The sequence below is a fragment of the Equus asinus genome, chromosome 13 (genome assembly GCF_041296235.1).
Source record: "Equus asinus isolate D_3611 breed Donkey chromosome 13, EquAss-T2T_v2, whole genome shotgun sequence".
In the NCBI taxonomy this organism is placed as follows: Eukaryota; Metazoa; Chordata; class Mammalia; order Perissodactyla; family Equidae; genus Equus; species Equus asinus.
The window spans coordinates 45471795-45490803 of NC_091802.1; the positions used below are offsets into that span (position 1 = coordinate 45471795).

A 19009-nucleotide genomic window follows, 5' to 3' on the forward strand; every position below is an offset into this window, starting at 1 on the left:
CTTTCAGCATCATAGCAACACGCAGCCACCATAGTACGATAGCTGACAAATGAGTGGTGTGGTTCCCTGACCAGGAAACAAACCCAGACCACATCAGTGAGAGCACCGAATATTAACCACTAGGCCACCAGGGCTGGCTGCCTAACCTTTTATGTACTAATAAAAAGAAAGATTTATGATAATCCAGAAAGAGTCGATCTGTTCTCTATTATGGATTCTGATTCAATTATTTTGCCTATATCAGTGAAATCTTTGCTCTCAGGGATTCTGGGATGGTGGCTAGTTCTTTGATTATTTCTTGATTCATGAACAGTATAGTATTATTAATGGCTAGGTCAGCAGTAGATCCTTACATATTAAGTTTGTAGAGGTTGTATCACAGAGAAGAAGAGTATTTTTTTGATGATGGTCCCTGAGAAACAGATACAGATTTGGACTTAGAAAAGGACTGAGTAGTGTTAGAAATTCCCACTACTTTGGTGGTTTGGTAAATAAAGTTTATTTCCCCTCAAGAATTTTACAACTTACTATGAACCTTTCCGTTTGTCTTTTACTATCTTCTTTCACATTCTGGCGCAATCAGACATTATTTTAAGACAAATCTACTCTCTATTTCTCAAAGTACGTGTGTGACTCACTCATTCACTTTCTTTCTCTCCCTGTATTTAGTACCAGATTGGCACAGAAGTTAGCTCAGGGACCATCTTCCTCACAAAAAATAATAATAATAATACAATCTGGACCAACAACAACAAAAAATACATGAGACAAGACTTTATTCAAATAGACAAACAAAAGTGAAAGCAAAGCACTTAGGGGAAAATAGGCAAGTTAATGGCAAAAATACTTACCAAATAGCATACTACAAATCAAAAAGTCTAATTACCTTATACAAAGACCTAGCACTAATGACAAAGACAAATCCTAGGATAACAAAATAAATTCACCAACAAGAACTCAACAAACCCAATCAGAGCTCAAATTGTTGTTGTTGAGACTGACTCACTTGGCAGTTAATGTGAAGACAAATAGAAATTGCACACGAGGGGCCTGGTGAGTACACCTATTGGTCCAACAGTCCCCTGTAATACTGCCAAATGAGGATCTTCAAAATGAGTGGCCTCTCCAGAATTCTCAAAAGCTGACACCACCATTCATTATCTGAAATAAAAAAACACAAACCTGGCCAGGCAGTCTTTACTGTGCAGAACAGAATGGTGATCTTATATAAGATCTGGGGGAAGTGTGGAGTTCAGGGATTGGCAAATTCAGAGGCGTGAGTAGATGGAGATTGTCTGTAGAAACACAAATTCTCAAGTAAGACTGACATTGGTTGGTATTCACAAGAGTATTCATTGCAGTGTGACTCTTCCCATGTGGCTGACTTTCTGAAGTAAGGCACTGTCACTGATTGGTTGGCTTTCAGAAGTGTGTTCACTGAGGCAAGGTGTCATTTGATTAAACAAGTTTAAAACCAGTAGTGGTGGTTTCTTTACCGTGGTTATGAAACAATAAATCTTTTCTTAGGAGTTCAGGTACTGTTTTTATTATCAGTGGTTATATGAATTCTCATAATGAACTATGGAGGAGAAATGACCCCAGTTTTTCCTCTTCATATGTGCATAGCTGGACCTCAGGGCACAAGAGAGGGGTCATCACTACTAAAGCTACATCAAGTTCCTCTGCCATGTCCCCTCCATGAAGTGGCACACTATTGCTCCCCTGACTATTATTCAGGCTGTCACAGGACCTGGTTGTGTGGAAATGATGGAAGGAGCCCTCCAGCTGGATTCATTAACAGTAGAATAGAAGATCCAATGATAACTGCAAGGAAATAGAAAAGACAATTTCTTGTCATAGAAATGCAGCTATGAGTCTTTACAAAGCTCTAAAGTTGACATGTCTGAGGAAGCTCATTTATCTATGGAATTACAAAGGAATAGTCTTACGAAATAGCTACTGCTCATTCCAAAGAGATGGAAAATGATAGAGCAAGAGGAAAGCGTGAGAGCCCAGTAGAACTCAAACGAGTATGTAGCTACCCATATACACTTCTCATGTACCTTCTGACAGCACTTCCATTTCTAGCAAATGGTGGACTAGGTGCCTGGATGTTGAAAACAGCTAATAATGCAGATAAAATCTAATTTAAATGCTTCCACAAACTTGTAAACTAGAAGGAATACTCATACCAAAAATCTGGTACCCAAAGAGGAAAGAAGAGCCCTGAAGCCACATTTCATTTTATAGGCTTTTGCTGAACTAAATGAATCTGAACTACTTTTCACAGCCCGCCAGAACTCGGTGGAGAGGAAGCAAAGCCCAGAGCCCACTCAAGGTAGAAGGTATAATAGGAGAATTCCCTTAAAGCTAAGAATCTAAAGAAGCCACATATACAGCAGAAGAGTGAATTACAAATACCCCCCTGGCCTGCAAGGAAAACTGCCTGACTCAATTTGTAAACACAAGATGATCTTCACACAGGCTTACTTGCCAAATTCACGCTAACTTTTGCTAAAAATTTAGTTTAAAGTGATCCCGGATGACTAATGCCCCCGGGCAACTGACATAAGCAAATTCAGATACTCTCTGAAGGAAAACTTCAGATGAGTATCCAAAAAGATTCTTCTCAAAACAAAAAATTTCATATGAAGAGCAATTCATAGTCTAAAATTATTACAAGAAAACAAGGCACCATGAGTAAGAACCATCATGAACAACGTATAGCAGACTCAGATCAGCAGAGATTTTAGATTTTGGAATTGTCAGACAAAAAAATTATTAAATTAGTATGCTTAATATAGTTTAAGAATTAAAACAGAGACTTGAATATATATAGTAAAGAGCAAGCAGATTTGATAAAGAACCAAATAGATCTTTGAGAAATGAAAATAGTAGAAATTTAAAATATTTGAAGGATTTAATAGTAGTTTATAAACAGCTGAAGAAAGGACTAAGGAACTGAAGAAATTACAAGGTATGTAGCACAGAAAGACAAAGAAATGGAAAATGTGAAAGAGAAGAGATATAGAGGATAGATAAGAAAATCTAACATATATTTAATTGGAATGCCAGGAAGAAAATAGAGTGAGAATGAGACAGAGGCAAACTTGAAGAAAACTTTCCAGAACTGATAAATGGTGCCAATTTAAAGAAGCCAAATGAATCCCAAGCAAAATAAATAAAATGAAATCCATACTAGAGTGGGGGACTGGAATTGGCCACCCCAAGATAAGTCATTTTGGCATGAGGATTATTTTGGGCTGGTTACTTTTAAAAACTGCAGACAGGAAAGAAACTCTGAAAAGTAGAATTTACTTACCCTTTGTTAAGAGACATTTACATTTGTAAAGAAAATCTCCATCTGTAAAGGTGTCTCCCTCTCTGTACCAGGAAGAAGGGGGGATGACCTTATCTCTAGAAACTCTTAATCCATGCAGAAGGCAAGGACTTAAATCTGCATAATAATCTTACTCTTGTTTACTGTACTTGTCTGGTAATCTTCCGTAACTAACTCCCCCCACCCCCAACATCCTCCTTTGTCTTTAGCTGAAGGTGATATTTAAAGTGGTGGCTTCAGCCATTTTGGCGAGTTGCGCAGTTTGCCTGAGCCCTTCCCATGTATACATGTTATAAAGCTTTGTTTAATTTTCTCCTGTTATTCTGTGTCATGTGAATTTAATTCGTTCTCTGGCCAGAAGAACCCAGAGTGGGTAGAGGAAATGTCTTCCTCCCCTACACTAGCCATATACACTTGAAATATGCAACATATATAACTTATTGGCTAAAAGTTTAGGATTCTAGACTTTGCTGACAGTAAGCGCTCAGAGATTCATTTTCCTCTGATTTAAACCAAAAGGCTTAATTAAACCAAAATTGTCTTCCTCTCTAAAGTTGCAAAGTATAAAAGTATTTGTAATAATCAAAAGTTTATTTACCATAACATTAGTGCAAAACAAAAATTATTATAGAAACTTGAGCCTCCATTTTTTAAACATACCTTCTAATAAGCATCAACTATGTATATCTTTATTACATTGTATTAATTAATTAATAATTAATGCATATAAGGCATATAATCTATGTACCTTTCTAAATGAGATTTGTGTCTAACATTGTAGTGCTCCTAACATAATGATAATTTCAAATCTATCAGGAGAAATATGTAAATTTCTATTTTGTGAAGAAAGGAACCGAATTTTTGTTTTATTTTTTGCTTGTTTACATAATCAGTCAAGGTGGTTATAAATTTTAATTTTTGTGTTGTATAATACATGATTTTTAAATACTCATGAAATTATCTAAATGGTGCATAAGTGAAAATATTGCTAGTTACCAACATTTGATTGTAATAACTCACTAATTTTGTGTTCCTCTCAAATTCTTTTTTGTTGCCATTTCTGTCTTTTCTAGGAGAGGAGGTAGATGTCAGTGACTTAGGAAATGCTCTGAAAGACTTGAAATTAGAGGTCACAGATGAGGAATACTTGAATTTGGTAAAAACTCTACCAGTTGATGGTAAGGATTTAAAATATATATGTATCCTTCAAGGGGCTTTAGGTTGCTAGACTATGAGATTTTCTTCTAAAATGATAACAAACTATTACCAGGTTGGTTTTTTTTGTTAACCATTTTTGAAAGCTTTTAGAATTACTTGATTTTTGCCAAAGAAAGTTCTGGGTCATTTAATTTTTATTATGGGAGGCAATAGCTATTTCACTCATCCCTGCCAATAAAATATGGGTATTGTTGTGCTTGATTCCACTAATATGCCTGAGAGTAAGTGGAAGGATGTAAAAATGGAAGAGTAAAGGGTAGAAGGAAAGAAGTCAGAGATAAAATCACATCAGATGGGATATTTGTTTTATGTTTTAAGCCAATAATCATGCTTTTTATGGAAGAGTGAGCAGATTTGCCTCATTAAAATTTTTCTCCAGAAAACTTTGTTACTATCTGAGAGCAAATTAGATAAATTTCAGAAAAAAATCATTCAAAAGTCTATCTTTTTGAAATTATGGGATCAGGGGAAGAATTGTAGAAATTTTATTGTTTAGGTGAATTTCCCTTATTATTTTTCTCTGACCTGAATTATCCCTTTTCTTACAGCTGAAGGAAAAGTGTTTCAAAAAAGGTTGCTGGATGGTGTGAAGACTCTTAAAAGTGAGTAGTATGATGAAAAAGCAGATACATCTGAGATATTCTCTTATTTTTCACATATACTAACTTATTTTTATTACATTAAAAATCCCATATGTGTATTTCCCCAATATTTATGGATACGTTAGATATGTTATGCCATAAATCCCTGGAAAATTACCCAGCCCTTTTGGAACTTGCACTCTGTTGATATGAACAAAAGGTATAGTCAGAGGAGGAGATTCTACACCTAATTTTAATGTTGACTCGCCTTGCACTCTTGACTAGGTCTTACTGGACCTTAATGTCTTCATGGTTAAAGTGGTAACCATAATATACATGAATTAATAAGGATTTTTTTTTCACATCTTGCTGCCTTTTTATGATACCTTGTTTCTCCTAAGGAGGAAAGGTTGATATGAATAACCTGGACGCATTTCTGGAAAATATGGGAATTGAGCTCTCACATAAAGAACTTGAAGATTTTTCACAAAACCTACCAGTTGACGGTGAGCATTGTAAATAAAATCATATGCCCTTTAGGATGGCTTGGGTTTGAGAGCACCCATAGACCAATGATGGTGCTTATTTGGTATCAAAGGGCATTTTGAAAAGCATGTGGCCGAATTCAGATCTTAAATGAAAGCACATCTGTCTCTTTATTAATCCAAGACCAGCAAATGTCTTCCACTATGAATAACGAAAATTAGTGCGAGTACTAACAGACCATTCTCCAGTCAAAAAATGAGGAAGAGAAGGAAAATAGAATGAAAAAGATTTAAAACAAACATTAAACAGTAATTGATAGAAAAGGAGAACATCCTATGATTAGGAATGCTTAAAATCGATTAATGGTTATTTCCAGTATGTATGCCTCAGCTGTTCTGATATAGACAGAAAGATTAAAAGGGGATAGAAAGAAGCACATTAAGAATTTTAAAAGAGATATAACTATGAATAGTGAGCATAATAATAATATTACAATAAGATATTATGTATAACTTAAGGTTAAGAGGTTAAATGTTTTAATAAAATGAACATTTTTCCAGGGTAAAAAAATAAATTACTTCTATTGATCAAAGAAGAAGTGAAAAATATAGATAGACCAGTAACGATAGTTGAAAAAAACTAGAAAATAATTATACCTAGCAACTCTCCACCACCATCATCACTCCAACAAAAGGTGACAGGCCCAGAGAGTTTTAAGAGTAAGTTCTTTCAAATCTTCAAGAAACTGTTTATTTTAATACCATCTAAACTGGTCCAGAGGACTTTAGTTTAAGATTATGAAGAAAACAAAATCTGTCTAGTTTTTCTTTCCTCCAATACCTAAGAAAGTGAACAACAAAAACAAAGTAAAAAACCAGTAAAGGAGAGCCAGCCCTGGTGGCCTAGCGGTTAAAGTTCAGCACACTCCGCTTCAGAAGCCCCGGGCCAGTTCCCAAGTGCAGAACTACACCAGTCGTCTGTCAGTAGCCATGCTGTGGCAGCAGCTCAAATAGAAAAACCAGAAGAACTTACAACTGTGCACAACTATATACTGGGACTTTGAGGGGAGAAAAGGAAGAAAAAGGAAGATTGGCACAGATGTTAGCTTAGGGTGAATCTTCCCCTGCAAAAAAAAAAAAAAAAAAGATCAGCAAAGGAAATTTAATACCAATCAAATAATAAAAGGAGACCAACCTAAAGATATAAATGTTTAAAGAGGACAACCAAAGAAATAAAAGATTCTATAGAAAAGAGTGGAGGAATGTCTACAAAGTTGAAAAAGAAAATGTGACAAAGAACATACACAGCTAAGATGTCATTCAAACATAAAGGCAAAATTCAGACTTTCATAAACTTAGAAAGAAACTAACTGAATTCAGCACCTCTTAAAAAAAACTATGATGAAATACAGTTACTAAGTGATGACTAAAATTGAGCAAAAAGAAACAATGTAAAAAGGCTGGTGATGACCTGTGCTGTGCATCTATTTAAATATAGAAGAAATACTAGACAGTTGTGAAGATTATGGAAAAAAAAACATGTTTATATGTGGCGCTGTAGCAGTGATAACATAAATAATAAAAATATGAAACTGAGGGAAAAGGAATGGGAGGAAGTGTGAAAGTACTTTTCCTGGCAGGGAATCAGTTGATAGTTTTTTAAATTGAAAGATAAATTTAAAAATATGACTTAACCTCTTAATGTTTTTCATAATCTCTTAAAATTAAAAGGATCTCTTCAGAATATCTCTTTTAGTGAAGTATATTTATTGGAAATTCAAGATTTTTATTTTTAAAACCATATATGTATAACTTTTTTTAGAAAAAATAATTATATCTATCTATCTTATCTGTGCACCTTCATAGATGAGTGTCTGTGGAATAATTGGTGATTATTTCTGTGGGAGACAGGATTTGGAGTAATGTTTTTCCTTCTTCTACTACATAGAGAAATACATAATACGTAGAGAAAAGTGTGTAAAACATAAATTTACAGTGTAGCTAATTATTATAAAGCAAAGAGCTGCATACCCACCACCAGCATTCCAGAATCCACTGTTATCTTTCCCAACACTGCCCACTAGATTTAATCACCACCATGATCCGTATGGTAATCATTCCCTGTATTTTCTTCATACTTTAACAAAAAAATATGCATCTCAAATTTGATAGTTTGCCCATTTTTTTACTTTCTATGAGTGGGATCACACAGCACACAACTTTTTGTGATTGGCTTCTTTTTAGTGGGTATAGGGGTAACTTATAGTGGGTTAAGTTTATACTTTCCTGATTGTTAATGAAGTTGAGACCTTCTCATATACCTGTTAGTTATTTGGATAGCCTCTTTTGTGGAGTGCCTTTTCAATTATCTTGCCTGTCTTTCTACTATGTTGTCTTTTTCTTATTGATTTGTGGAAGTTCTTTACATATTCTTGATAAAAGCCCTCTGAGGATTATTTGTATTGCAATTATCTTCTCTCTTTGGCTTGCGTTTTCATTCTTTTTTTTTTTTTTTTTTAAAGATTTTATTATTTCCTTTTTCTCCCCAAAGCCCCCCAGTACATAGTTGTATATTCTTCGTTGTGGGTCCTTCTAGTTGTGGCATGTGGGACGCCGCCTCAGCGTGGTCTGATGAGCAGTGCCATGTCCGCGCCCAGGATTCGAACCAACGAAACACTGGGCCGCCTGCAGCGGAGTGCGCGAACTTAACCACTCAGCCACGGGGCCAGCCCCGCGTTTTCATTCTTTTAATGGTGTCTTCTGACGAACAGAAGTTCTTAATTTTAATGTAGTCAAATACATCAATCTTTTCCTTTATGGTTAGTGTCTTTTGTACTTTTAAAGAAATCTTTCCCTATCCAGAGGTCATTAAATTATTCTCCAATATTACCTTCTAAACCGTTGATTGTTTTGCCTCTCAAATTTAGTTTACAATCCACTTGGAAATGATTTTTGTATATGGGATGATGTAGGAGTCAAATTTCTTTTTTTTTTTTTCATATGGATATCTAATTTTCCCAACACCATTTTTGAAAACACCGTCAAAACTGTCCTTTCCCCACTCTTCTATAGTGCCAACTCTCTACAGTCAAGTAGCATGGATCTCAGAGCACAGAGCACACATACCACCTACAACAAAGGGAGGGTGTGGGGTAGAGTCTCTGCTCTGTCTCTACCTAGCTTACTGTGTGAGGATGGACAAAAGCCCTTCAGCTTCCCTGGGGTCTTGCTTCCTCAAGCAGAGAATCAAGGAGGTAGAGAATTGAGCTAGATGGTTTTTAAGAGACTTGTCAACTAAAAGAATCTAAGTCAGCTTGAGATCTCATCTTTGAGCAGACATTTAGGGTGGGAAAACAAATGGATTAAAAAACAGGTGAATGAAGTATTTCTTATCTTTTAATACCAACCCTCAGAGCTATTTTGCACTACAGTTCTAGGAAATCTTTGCCTGATACTTTCATTTAACGGCTGGTACTGTTAAAGAGTAAGCAAATGAGGCGTTGGACATTATACGTTATAAGAATGTAAAAAGGTCAGGCCAAATTTATATTTAAAAAAAAAACAATGCACAACCAGCAGTCAGGACTTCTTGCCTTTGAGTTTAAAAGCCATCAATCTGGTCAGAAAATCACCAAAGGAGATGCACTTTCAAGCAATTCAACAGAGATCTTATGACTGCACACCTATTAAGAACACATTTCCTGAAATCCTCCCAGAAATACAACTTTAATGAAAATAGTTTTAACAAAAAGGATACAAGAGATTTAAGTGCAGGGTAGGATTTTTTTCCTTACAGAACAGAAAAATGACCCAAAGAGAGCAATGGCTTCTCATTTTCTGTTCCCTAAAAAGAATACAATATTACTTCTGGTATCTAACATACTGGCTTCGTTGTCCAAATGCATCACTTCATTTTTCTCATAAGGCAGCCATACATTATAAATCTTAAGCACATAACAGTCACGTGATTTTTTCAGTAATCCTGAGAGCGTCCACAAGCTTCCTGGAGCTTACAGCCAGACTAGTCTTCAGGTTTCAAATATTAAAGCTTTCTCCACAGCCACAGTTCCTTTTATGTTTGGGTTATTGAGCACAAACTCCAAGGATAATTTGTCTTCAACATAGTCCATTTCTCTTCCTAAAAGTATTAGTTGTCCTTTCTTTTCGATGAACGCCCTAACACCATCTTGAACAACTTCTTCATCAGAATCTCCTTTTGTCTTTGTATTTTCTAGAATATACGAAAGGCCATTACAACCCCTGGTCTGGACACAAACTTTTACACCTATGGGTTCAGGCTTATCTTTAAAAAGTGGTTTACTGCTGAGAGTGTCAGGGTGAGGGCGGCCCAGGTGGCCTTGCAGCTTCCTCTTGGTCACAGCCTACACAGTGGCCCAGAGTAAGACAGCCAACAGCTTCACCTTCCTGGCGCCCTGGTGCTTCAGGCCAGCTATTTTATAATTTTCTATGTAAAGTGTTACACTTATTTCAATGGATTTATTCCTGGGTATTTTTTATACTATTATTCCTAGTTATTTTTTCATACTGTTGTAAATGGTACATTTTTAAGATTTCTTTTTTCTGTTTGTTGCTGATACATAAAACATATTATTGATTTTTATTTAGTAAACTTGTCCCCAGCAACCTTTCCATACTCTTTTATAAATTATAATGATTTATCTGAATATTTTTATGGATTTTCTACATATACACATAATCATATCTCCAAATGATGACCATTTTGTTTCTTTCTTTTCAGTAATTATACGTTGTATTTCTTTGTCTTTCTTACCTTACTGCACCAGTTAGGATTTCCAGTATAATATTGAATAAATGTAATGATGGGGGCAACCTTGTTTCTAACCTCAAAGGGAAATATTTCCATATCTCACCATTACATATTACTTTGCTGAAGGTTTTTTGTGTGTATATAACCTTTATCAGATTAAAGGAATTTCTTTCTATTCCTATTTTGCTGGGAGTTTTTGTTATGGATGTTGACATTTATCCAGTTCTTTTTCTGCACCTGATCACTGCATATAATCATTGAAGTGATCATATAATTTTTCTCCTTTAATCTAATAATCTAGGGCACTACACTAAGTGATTTTCACATATTAAGACAACTTTGCATTCCTAGAATATATTGATCATGCATATTATCACTTTTATATATTGTTGGATTCAGATTGCTAATATTTTGTTGAGGGCTTTTGCATCCATGTTTATAAGAGATTCGCCTGTGATTTTCCTTTTTTGTGCTGTCTTCATCAGGTTTTGCTAGTAAGGTTAGGATAGCATCATAATATAAGTTGAAGGATATTTCCTGGCGCCAGCCCCATGGCCAAGTGGTTAAGTTTGCACACTCCGCTTCCGCGGCCCAGGGTTTCGCCGGTTCGGATCCTGGGTGCAGACATGGCACCGCTCATTAGGCCACGCTGAGGCGGCATCCCACATGCCACAACTAGAAGGACCCACAACTAAAAATACACAACTATGTACCGGGGTGCTTTGGGGAGAAAAAGGAAAAATAAAATCTTTAAAAAAAAAAGGTATTTCCTGTATCAATGCTCTGAAAGAGTTTGTATAAGGTAGCGTTATTTCTTTCTTAGATGTGTGGTGGAATTAACCAATGAAGACATCTGGGCCTGAATTATTATTTTGTTGCTGTTGTTTGTGTTGTTTTGTTGTTGGAATTTTTTTTTTTTTAAGATTTTATTTTTTCCTTTTTCTCCCCAAAGGCCCCCGGTACATAGTTGTGTATTCTTCGTTGTGGGTTCTTCTAGTTGTGGCATGTGGGATGCTGCCTCAGCGTGGTCTGATGAGCAGTGCCATGTCCGCGCCCGGATTCGAACTAACGAAACACTGGGCCGCCTGCAGTGGAGCGCGCGAACTTAACCACTCGGCCACGGGGCCAGCCCCATGTTGTTGGAATTTTTTTAACTTAATAATTATAGACTGTTTCTTCTTGTGTCAGTTTAAAAGTAAGTAAGCTGTGTTTTTCTAGAAATTTGTTGATTTTATATGAATTTTCAGGTTTATTTAAATAAAACTATTTTTCACATCTTTTTTTTTTTTTAGTGCTTGCAAGATTTATATGGAATACCTTTTTCATTTCTAATGTCAATTATTTATGCCTTTCCTCTTTTTATTTAGTAAGTCTTGCCAAGGGTCTAACAAGGTTTAATAGTCACTCCAAACAAAAACAGCTTTTTGCTTCGTTGAACCTCTGCATTTTACGTTTATTTTCTATTTCATTAATTTCTGCTTTTATCTTTATAATTTTCTTTGAGCTTATTTTGCTCTTCTTTTTCTAATTTAGGTGCATGCTTTGCTTATTAATTTTCTTTTCTAACAAATTTTTTGTGTCCATACATTTCTCTCTAAGTGGTGCTTTAGCTTTATGCCATGAATTTTGATATAGGTATATTTTTTAGTCCTTCAGTTTAAAATATTTTCTAATTCTGTTGTGATTTATTCTCAACTCTTGGGTTATGTAGACAAGTATTTTTTTTTTTTTGGAAAAACATATGGGAGTGCTCCCATATGGTTTGTTCCTAGCTTAATTGCGTTGTATTTGAAGAACTACTCTGTGATCTTAACCCTTTAATATTTTATTTTATTTTATTTTTCAATAGTTTTATTGACATGTAATTCACATACCATACAATTCGTCCATCTAAAGTATACAATTCAGTGGTTTTTAGTATATTCACAGATTTATGCAGCCATCACCATAAACAATTTTAGAACTTTATCATCACCCCAAAAAGAAATCCCCTACCTATTAACAGTCACTACCTATCTTCCTCTTCCCCTTGGCCTCTGGCAACCACTAATCTACTTTCCATCTCTATATATTTACCTACTCTGGAAATTTTGTATAAATGGGATCATATAATATGTACTCCTTAGTGACTGGTTTCTTTCACTTAGCATAGTGTGTTCAAGGCTCATTCATGTTGCATCATATACCAGTACTTTAATTCATTTTTATTCTGTGGATATACCGCATTTTGTTTCTCCATTCATTGGTTAACGGATATTTAGATTGTTTCCGCATTTTGGCTGTTATGAACAATGCTGCTGTGAATAGTTGTGTGCAAGTTTTTGTGTGGATGAATGTATTCATTGCTCTTGGGTATGTCCCTGGGAGTGGAGTTGATGGGTCATATGGTAACTCTATATTTAACATTTTGTGGAACTGACACTGTTTTACAAAGGAGCCGCACCATTTTACGTTCCTGTCAGCAACATATGGGGGTTCCAATTTCTCCACATTTTTGCCAATACTTGTTATTATCTGTCTTTCTTACAGCCATCCTAATGGTGTGAAGTGGTGTCTCATTGTAGTTTTAATTTGGATTTCCCTAATGGCTAGTGATATTGCACATCTTTTCATGTGCTTATTGGCCATTTGTATATTTTCTTTAGAGGAAAGTCTATTCTGATTTTTTGCCCACTTTTCAATTGGGTTGTCTTTTCATTATTGAGTTGTAAGAGTTCTTTATATATTCTAAAGAATATGTATATATATGATAAAGATTATGTATATATAAATATATATATATCATATATATATATCCACACAAGTCCCTTATCAGGTATATGATTTTCAAATATTTTCTCCCATTCTGTGATTTTTCTCTCTTTTTTTAAATTGGCACCTGAGCTAACATCTGTTACCAATCTTCTTTTTTTTCTTCTTCTTCTTCTCTCCAAAGCCCCCCAGTACATGGTTGTATATTCTAGTTGTAGATCCTTCTGGTTGATGCTATGTGGGACACCACCTCAGTGTGGCTTGATGTGCGGTACCATGTCTGCACCCAGGATCCGAACCGGCAAAGCCCTGGGTCGCTGAAGCAGAGTGCATGAACTTAACCACTCAGCCACGGGTCCGGCCCCTTTCTCATTTTTTTTTGATGGTGTCCTTTAACGTACAAAAGGTTTTAGGTTTTTTTCCTGAGGAAGATTTGCCTTGAGCTTAACATCTGGGCCAGTCTTCCTCTATTTTGTGAGTGGGTCACTGCAACAGCATGGCCACCAATGAATGGTGTAGGTCCACACCCAGGAACCAAACCTGGGCTGCCAAAGTGGAGTGCACCAAACTTAACCACTAGGCCATGGGGCTAGCCCCAAAAAGTTTTTAAATTTTATGAAATCCACTTAATCTATTTTTTATTTTGTCACCTGTGCTTTTGGTATCATATTTAACAATGCTTTTCCTAACCCAAGGTCAAAATGATTTATTCTTATATTTTATTCCATGGTTTTTATAGTTTTAGCTCTTAATTTTAGGTCTGTGACTCATTTTGAATTTATTTCTGTATATGGTATGAGGAATGGGCCTAAGTTCATTTTTTTGCATGTGGATATCCAGTTGTCTCAGCACCATTTGTTGAAAAGATTCTTCTTCCCCCATTAAATTGTCATGGTTCCCTTGTCAAAAATCAATTGACAGTAAATGTAAAGATTTATTTCTGGACTCTTAGTTCCTTTCCATTGATCTATATGTCTAGCCTTATGCTAGTACCCCACTGTGTTGATTACTGTAACTTTTTAATAAGTTTTGAAATTGGGAAGCATAAGTCCTCCAATTTTGTTCTTTTTCAAGATTGTTTTGGCTGTTCACGATACCTTGCATTTCCATCTGAATTTTAGAATCAGTTCCTCAAATTTGACAAAAAGGCCAGCTGGGATTTTGATAGGCATTGTCTTGAATTTCCAGATCAATTTGCAGTGGAGAAAGGGAGTCAGGAGGCGGTAGGGGAGAGCATTACCATCTTCACAATATTAAGCATTCTTATCCATGATCATGAGATATCTTTCTATTTATTTAGGTCTTATTTGATTTCTTTCAACAATGTTTTGTAGTGTTTGAGGTATGAGTTTTGTACTTCTTTTGTCAAATTTATTCCTACGTGATTTATTCTTTTTGATGCCATTGTAAATGGAACTGTTTTCTTAATATTATTTTTGGATTGCTTATTGCCATTACTTTTAAATTTGTTGAGATTTGGCTTTATAATCCAGTTTATAGTCATTTTTTGTAAATATTTCCTATGTGGAAAAAATGTTCATTCTGAAATTATTGGGTACAGTGTTGCCTCTATGTCCATTAAATCAAGTTTGTTAAGTTTCTTGTTCAAATTTCCTATAGTCTTAATGATTTTTCTCTGCTTATTCTATTAACTTCTGACAGAGATGTATTAAGATCTCCCACTATAGTTTTGAATTTTTCTATTTCTCATTGTAATTTTGTAATTTTCTTTATGTATTTGGAGGCCATGTTATTAGGCATGTACAAGTTTAGAATTGTGACTTCTTTGTAGTGAATTAAACTTCTTTTCATTATCTTCAGAAATGTTTTTTTCTTAAAGCCTATTTTGTTTGATGTTAATGTAGCTACGCTACTTTAGTTTTGCTTTGTGTTTGCATTGTCTATATCCATCCTTTTACTTTCTTTTTTGTATGTGTGAGGAAGACTGGCTCTGAGCTAACATCTGCTATCTTCCACTTTTTGCTTGAGGAAGATTGTTGCTGAGTTAATATCTATGGCAATATTCCTCTATTTTGTATGTGGGATGCTGCAACAGCATGGCTTGATGAGTGTTGCATAGGTCCATGCCCAGGATCCAAACATGCGAGCCCCAGGCCGCCTAAGTGGAGCGTGCGAACTTAACCACTATGCCACGAGGCTTGGCCCCATCCTTTTGCTTCCAACCTCTCTGAATCCTTATATTTCAGATATTTTAAATTCTTAAGTTTTAGAGACTTAGATCACTTCCTTGGTAAATTTTACCTAACATTTAACTAAGAAATAATGCTCATCTTACTCAACTGTTCAAATAACATAAAAACAAGAAAAACTCCCCAGTTTGATTTATGAAACTATCATAATCTTAATACTAAAACTTGATGAAGACAAGACAAACAAGGAAGATCACAGGCTAATCTCTCTCATAAGCAAATATGCAAAACTCCTAAACAAAATATTAACAATCTGAATCTATCATTTACATTTTTGCATTATTGGTAGTAATTATGAAATTACTGACATATTTGTGTTTAAATTGACTTTTACTCAATGCCTGTACTTCTACTACCTGTTTAATATTCTATTTCCTTCTGTTCTTGCCTTTCTTTTAGACTGATTGATTTTTGTTATTTTTCTTGTTAGTTTGGAAGTTTTAAAGGCTACCCTAGAAATTATAGTGTACATCCTTAATTTATCATAACCCAATTTTTTTCTCCCCAAATCCCCCCAGTATATAGTTGTATATTTTAGTTATGGGTCCTTCTAGTTGTGGTGATCATAATCTAATTTTGTGTTGGACTTTTATCCTTCTTCAAGATAGTGCAACGTTTTTAGACTATTTTAATTTCTTTTTTTTTTAAATTTTATTTTTCCTTTTTTCTCCCAAAGCCCCCTGGTACATAGTTGTGTATTTTTAGTTGTAGATCCTTCTAGTTGTGGCATGTGGGACGCTGCCTCAGTGTGGCTTGATGAGCAGTGCCATGTCCGTGCCCAGGATTCGAACTGACGAAACACTGGGCCGCCAAAGCGGAGTGCGCAAACTTAACCACTCGGCCACAGGGCCAGCCCATAGACTATTTTAATTTCATTTACCCCCTTCCCTACTTATTGTTTTTGTTTTCTACAGTTTGTTCCTCTAGGATTGCTCTATATTATCATTTAATTTCTTATTTTCCTTTCCTGCAGTCCTAGATTGAAAGGGGGCACTGAGTGCTAAGGAGGATCAAATTTCTTTTCAACTTATACCTAAACATTTTGTAAAATTTCATAACATCAGGAACCAAGAGAAATTTATAAATAGTTAAGAGAAAAAACAGACTACACACAAAAGAATAAAAGAATCTGAATACAGGAGGAAATAGTGGGATGCATGAAACAAAGTAGAGGAAAGAACTTAAAAGAAGTTATTCATATGTCTAAGTACATATTTATTATACAAAAATGTAATATAATAGTCTAGAACTAAAATTCAAGATGATAACATTCTAGTTGGAGACAAGTATCTTAGGTGGAGAAAACAGAAGGAACAGTCTCATTGTTGATCTGTGACTGCTCTGTGTCTTACAGTTGATGGGAAGGTTGGTCTGAAAAATGTGACACTGAGAATGAAAGATTTTACAGGTAAGTTTCTATAACACTCAAACCCAAATGCTCTATAATAAATTATTTTTTAGATGCTGTTGTCCCAGTAGTCTATTGTTCATATTAATTTTGCCATTTTACCCAGTTATTATAAAATATTTCTGCTTGATAACATTTGATCTTGGATTATCTGTTTTAAGAATAAACCAAAGGACTTGATTTTGCTAACAAGTCCTATGTACTGTAGAGATTTTTTCAGATGTATATATGTCTTTGCCTACATGTCAATAGCTGAATTTTAGGTAAGCACATTAATAAATAAGGTAAAGTTTTGGAAGGCTCAAGATAATGTGGTTTTTGTGAACAATCATTTACTAAGTATAATATCTCCAGCCATAATTGTTTCCTTTGGTAATTCATTATCCAATTGGTATCTAGATTTCATTTTGCTCATTATCCCCAACATTAAGAGAGCCTTCGTTATATGAATATTATAGGAACAATTTTGCTTAGACTTCTGTTGACACACTCCATTTCCATGTCCCATTTTGTCTTTGCTGTTTAACCCCAAATTGAGAATGATGCCATATAAGCCATTGTAAGTAGATTTTTTAAAAAATACATACCATATAGCTAATAGCATGTTCTTATGAACCTCTTTAAAATATTGAGTTATTCATTTCTAAAGTTTTTACCTATAAAAACTCTGTCTTTTCAAAGGAGAAAAGATTGATGCTAGTGATCTGAAAAATGTTCTTAGAGACATGGGGATAGAAGTCAATGATAAGGAATGTCTGGAACTGCTGAAATTACTACCAATTGATGGTGAGCTGCATTTATGTTACTGTGAGCTCCAGAGAGTTGAGCTTTATGGTTCTACTTAAGGTATTTGTATTTTAAAGGACCACATATTCAGGTCTTACCTGCACCCATCCTCCAGCTCTTGCTCTCCTATGAATAGTCTCTCTATTACTCTGTGCCAACTCAAGTATAGAATTCAATTGCCAAAAGAATTCTCTTCCACAGAATCACTGTTGAGGGGGCAAGATGTTACTGAGGATTTTGAAAGGGAGAGGAAGGAGAGGGATTTACATCTTGCCTTTCTCAGTAAACCTTGCTAAAGTCTTCATAAGAAATTCCTGTTCTCTCCCAGAGTCACTTTTCAATATACTGCCACTGGGGATTCCCTTTTTTGACCTTTATCCTTTGCGGTTGAACCCTGAAAACTCTTCCCTCTGTTCTTCTCAATTTCTGGAAGGATGATAGATTTCTCTCTTCTCTCTATTGTGAATGTTGTTTCTCTCTTCCTTCAAACACAAGGGCTCAACACCTTCCCAAAGTGAGCTTTAAAAGCATCTTCTTAACAAAGGTCTATCTATCCCTACAAGTAATTCTTATTCCAACTCCTGGGAAATTAAAATTTTTGATATTATTATACCAGTTTGGAAGTCAACCTTCAAGCATGAGCTTTGCAGCAGCTGGTACCACCAGCTGCATTAGGAGGAAGAGCCCAGGGAACCTGAACAGGCCACAGATGCTGCTCCTCCACCTTATAGCAGCATCTCTGCAGAGTACAGCATATTTTGACTACAAAGATGAGTCTGAATTTCCAAAGCCTCCATCTTATAATGTGGCTACAACACTGTCCAGTTTTGATGAAGCCGAGAGAACCACGGCTGAAGCTACCATCCCTTTGGTTCCTGGAAGAGATGAGGATTTTGTGGGTCAGGCTGATTTTGATGATGCTGACCAAATGAACATAGGAAATGATGAGATTTTTCTTGTTAACTTTTCTTCATGGCATTCCTCTTTAACTGGATCAGGTTTTTCGTGTCTTTTTGCCTAACCACCTCAGCTGCAGGAAGGTATGGAGCCATTTCAGAATTTGGTCTCTTTCTAAGTGAATCCTGATTGTCAGTTTTCCCACCTATTTCCCTGGATATTTTGATGGTCAGTACTGGCTCTGATTCTCCATTTTTAGATTTTCTCCTGTTTCTCGGAGGACTTGTCAATTTTGCAAAAGTTTGGAAGATGCCAGAAACTTTCTCAAATCTCTGCAGGACCAGAATCCTCTTTATTTATTAAAGATGTTTTCTGGAGAGAGAAGGGGCGGAGCAAAATGGGGGGTGAGCGGACCCGGGATTCTCTCCCCTCCAAAATACAACAAAGGATTGGAAAAACTGAATTTCAGAGAATAAATCTAATGCCAACACGTTAGAGACCTACAATACCAAGAAGGCGGAGATCATAAACCTTACTTACGGCC

The 19009-nt window shown here is 35.5% G+C and overlaps 1 protein-coding gene and 2 pseudogenes across 1 annotated transcript in view; 2 read left to right on the forward strand and 1 right to left on the reverse strand.

The window, feature by feature from the left end:
- LOC139040064 (uncharacterized) overlaps nucleotides 1-19009 on the forward strand; it is a 46059-nt gene that overhangs the window by 17962 nt on the left and 9088 nt on the right. Inside the window, exons 7-11 of the mRNA XM_070483435.1 lie at nucleotides 4414-4518; nucleotides 5107-5160; nucleotides 5541-5645; nucleotides 16729-16782; nucleotides 17464-17568. Of these exons, the coding sequence (XP_070339536.1) occupies nucleotides 4414-4518; nucleotides 5107-5160; nucleotides 5541-5645; nucleotides 16729-16782; nucleotides 17464-17568 (423 nt within the window). The remainder of the gene's footprint in view (nucleotides 1-4413; nucleotides 4519-5106; nucleotides 5161-5540; nucleotides 5646-16728; nucleotides 16783-17463; nucleotides 17569-19009) is intronic.
- Nucleotides 9660-12303, reverse strand: LOC106843778 (iron-sulfur cluster assembly 1 homolog, mitochondrial pseudogene; annotated as a pseudogene).
- Nucleotides 17614-18828, forward strand: LOC106843777 (NEDD4 family-interacting protein 1 pseudogene; annotated as a pseudogene).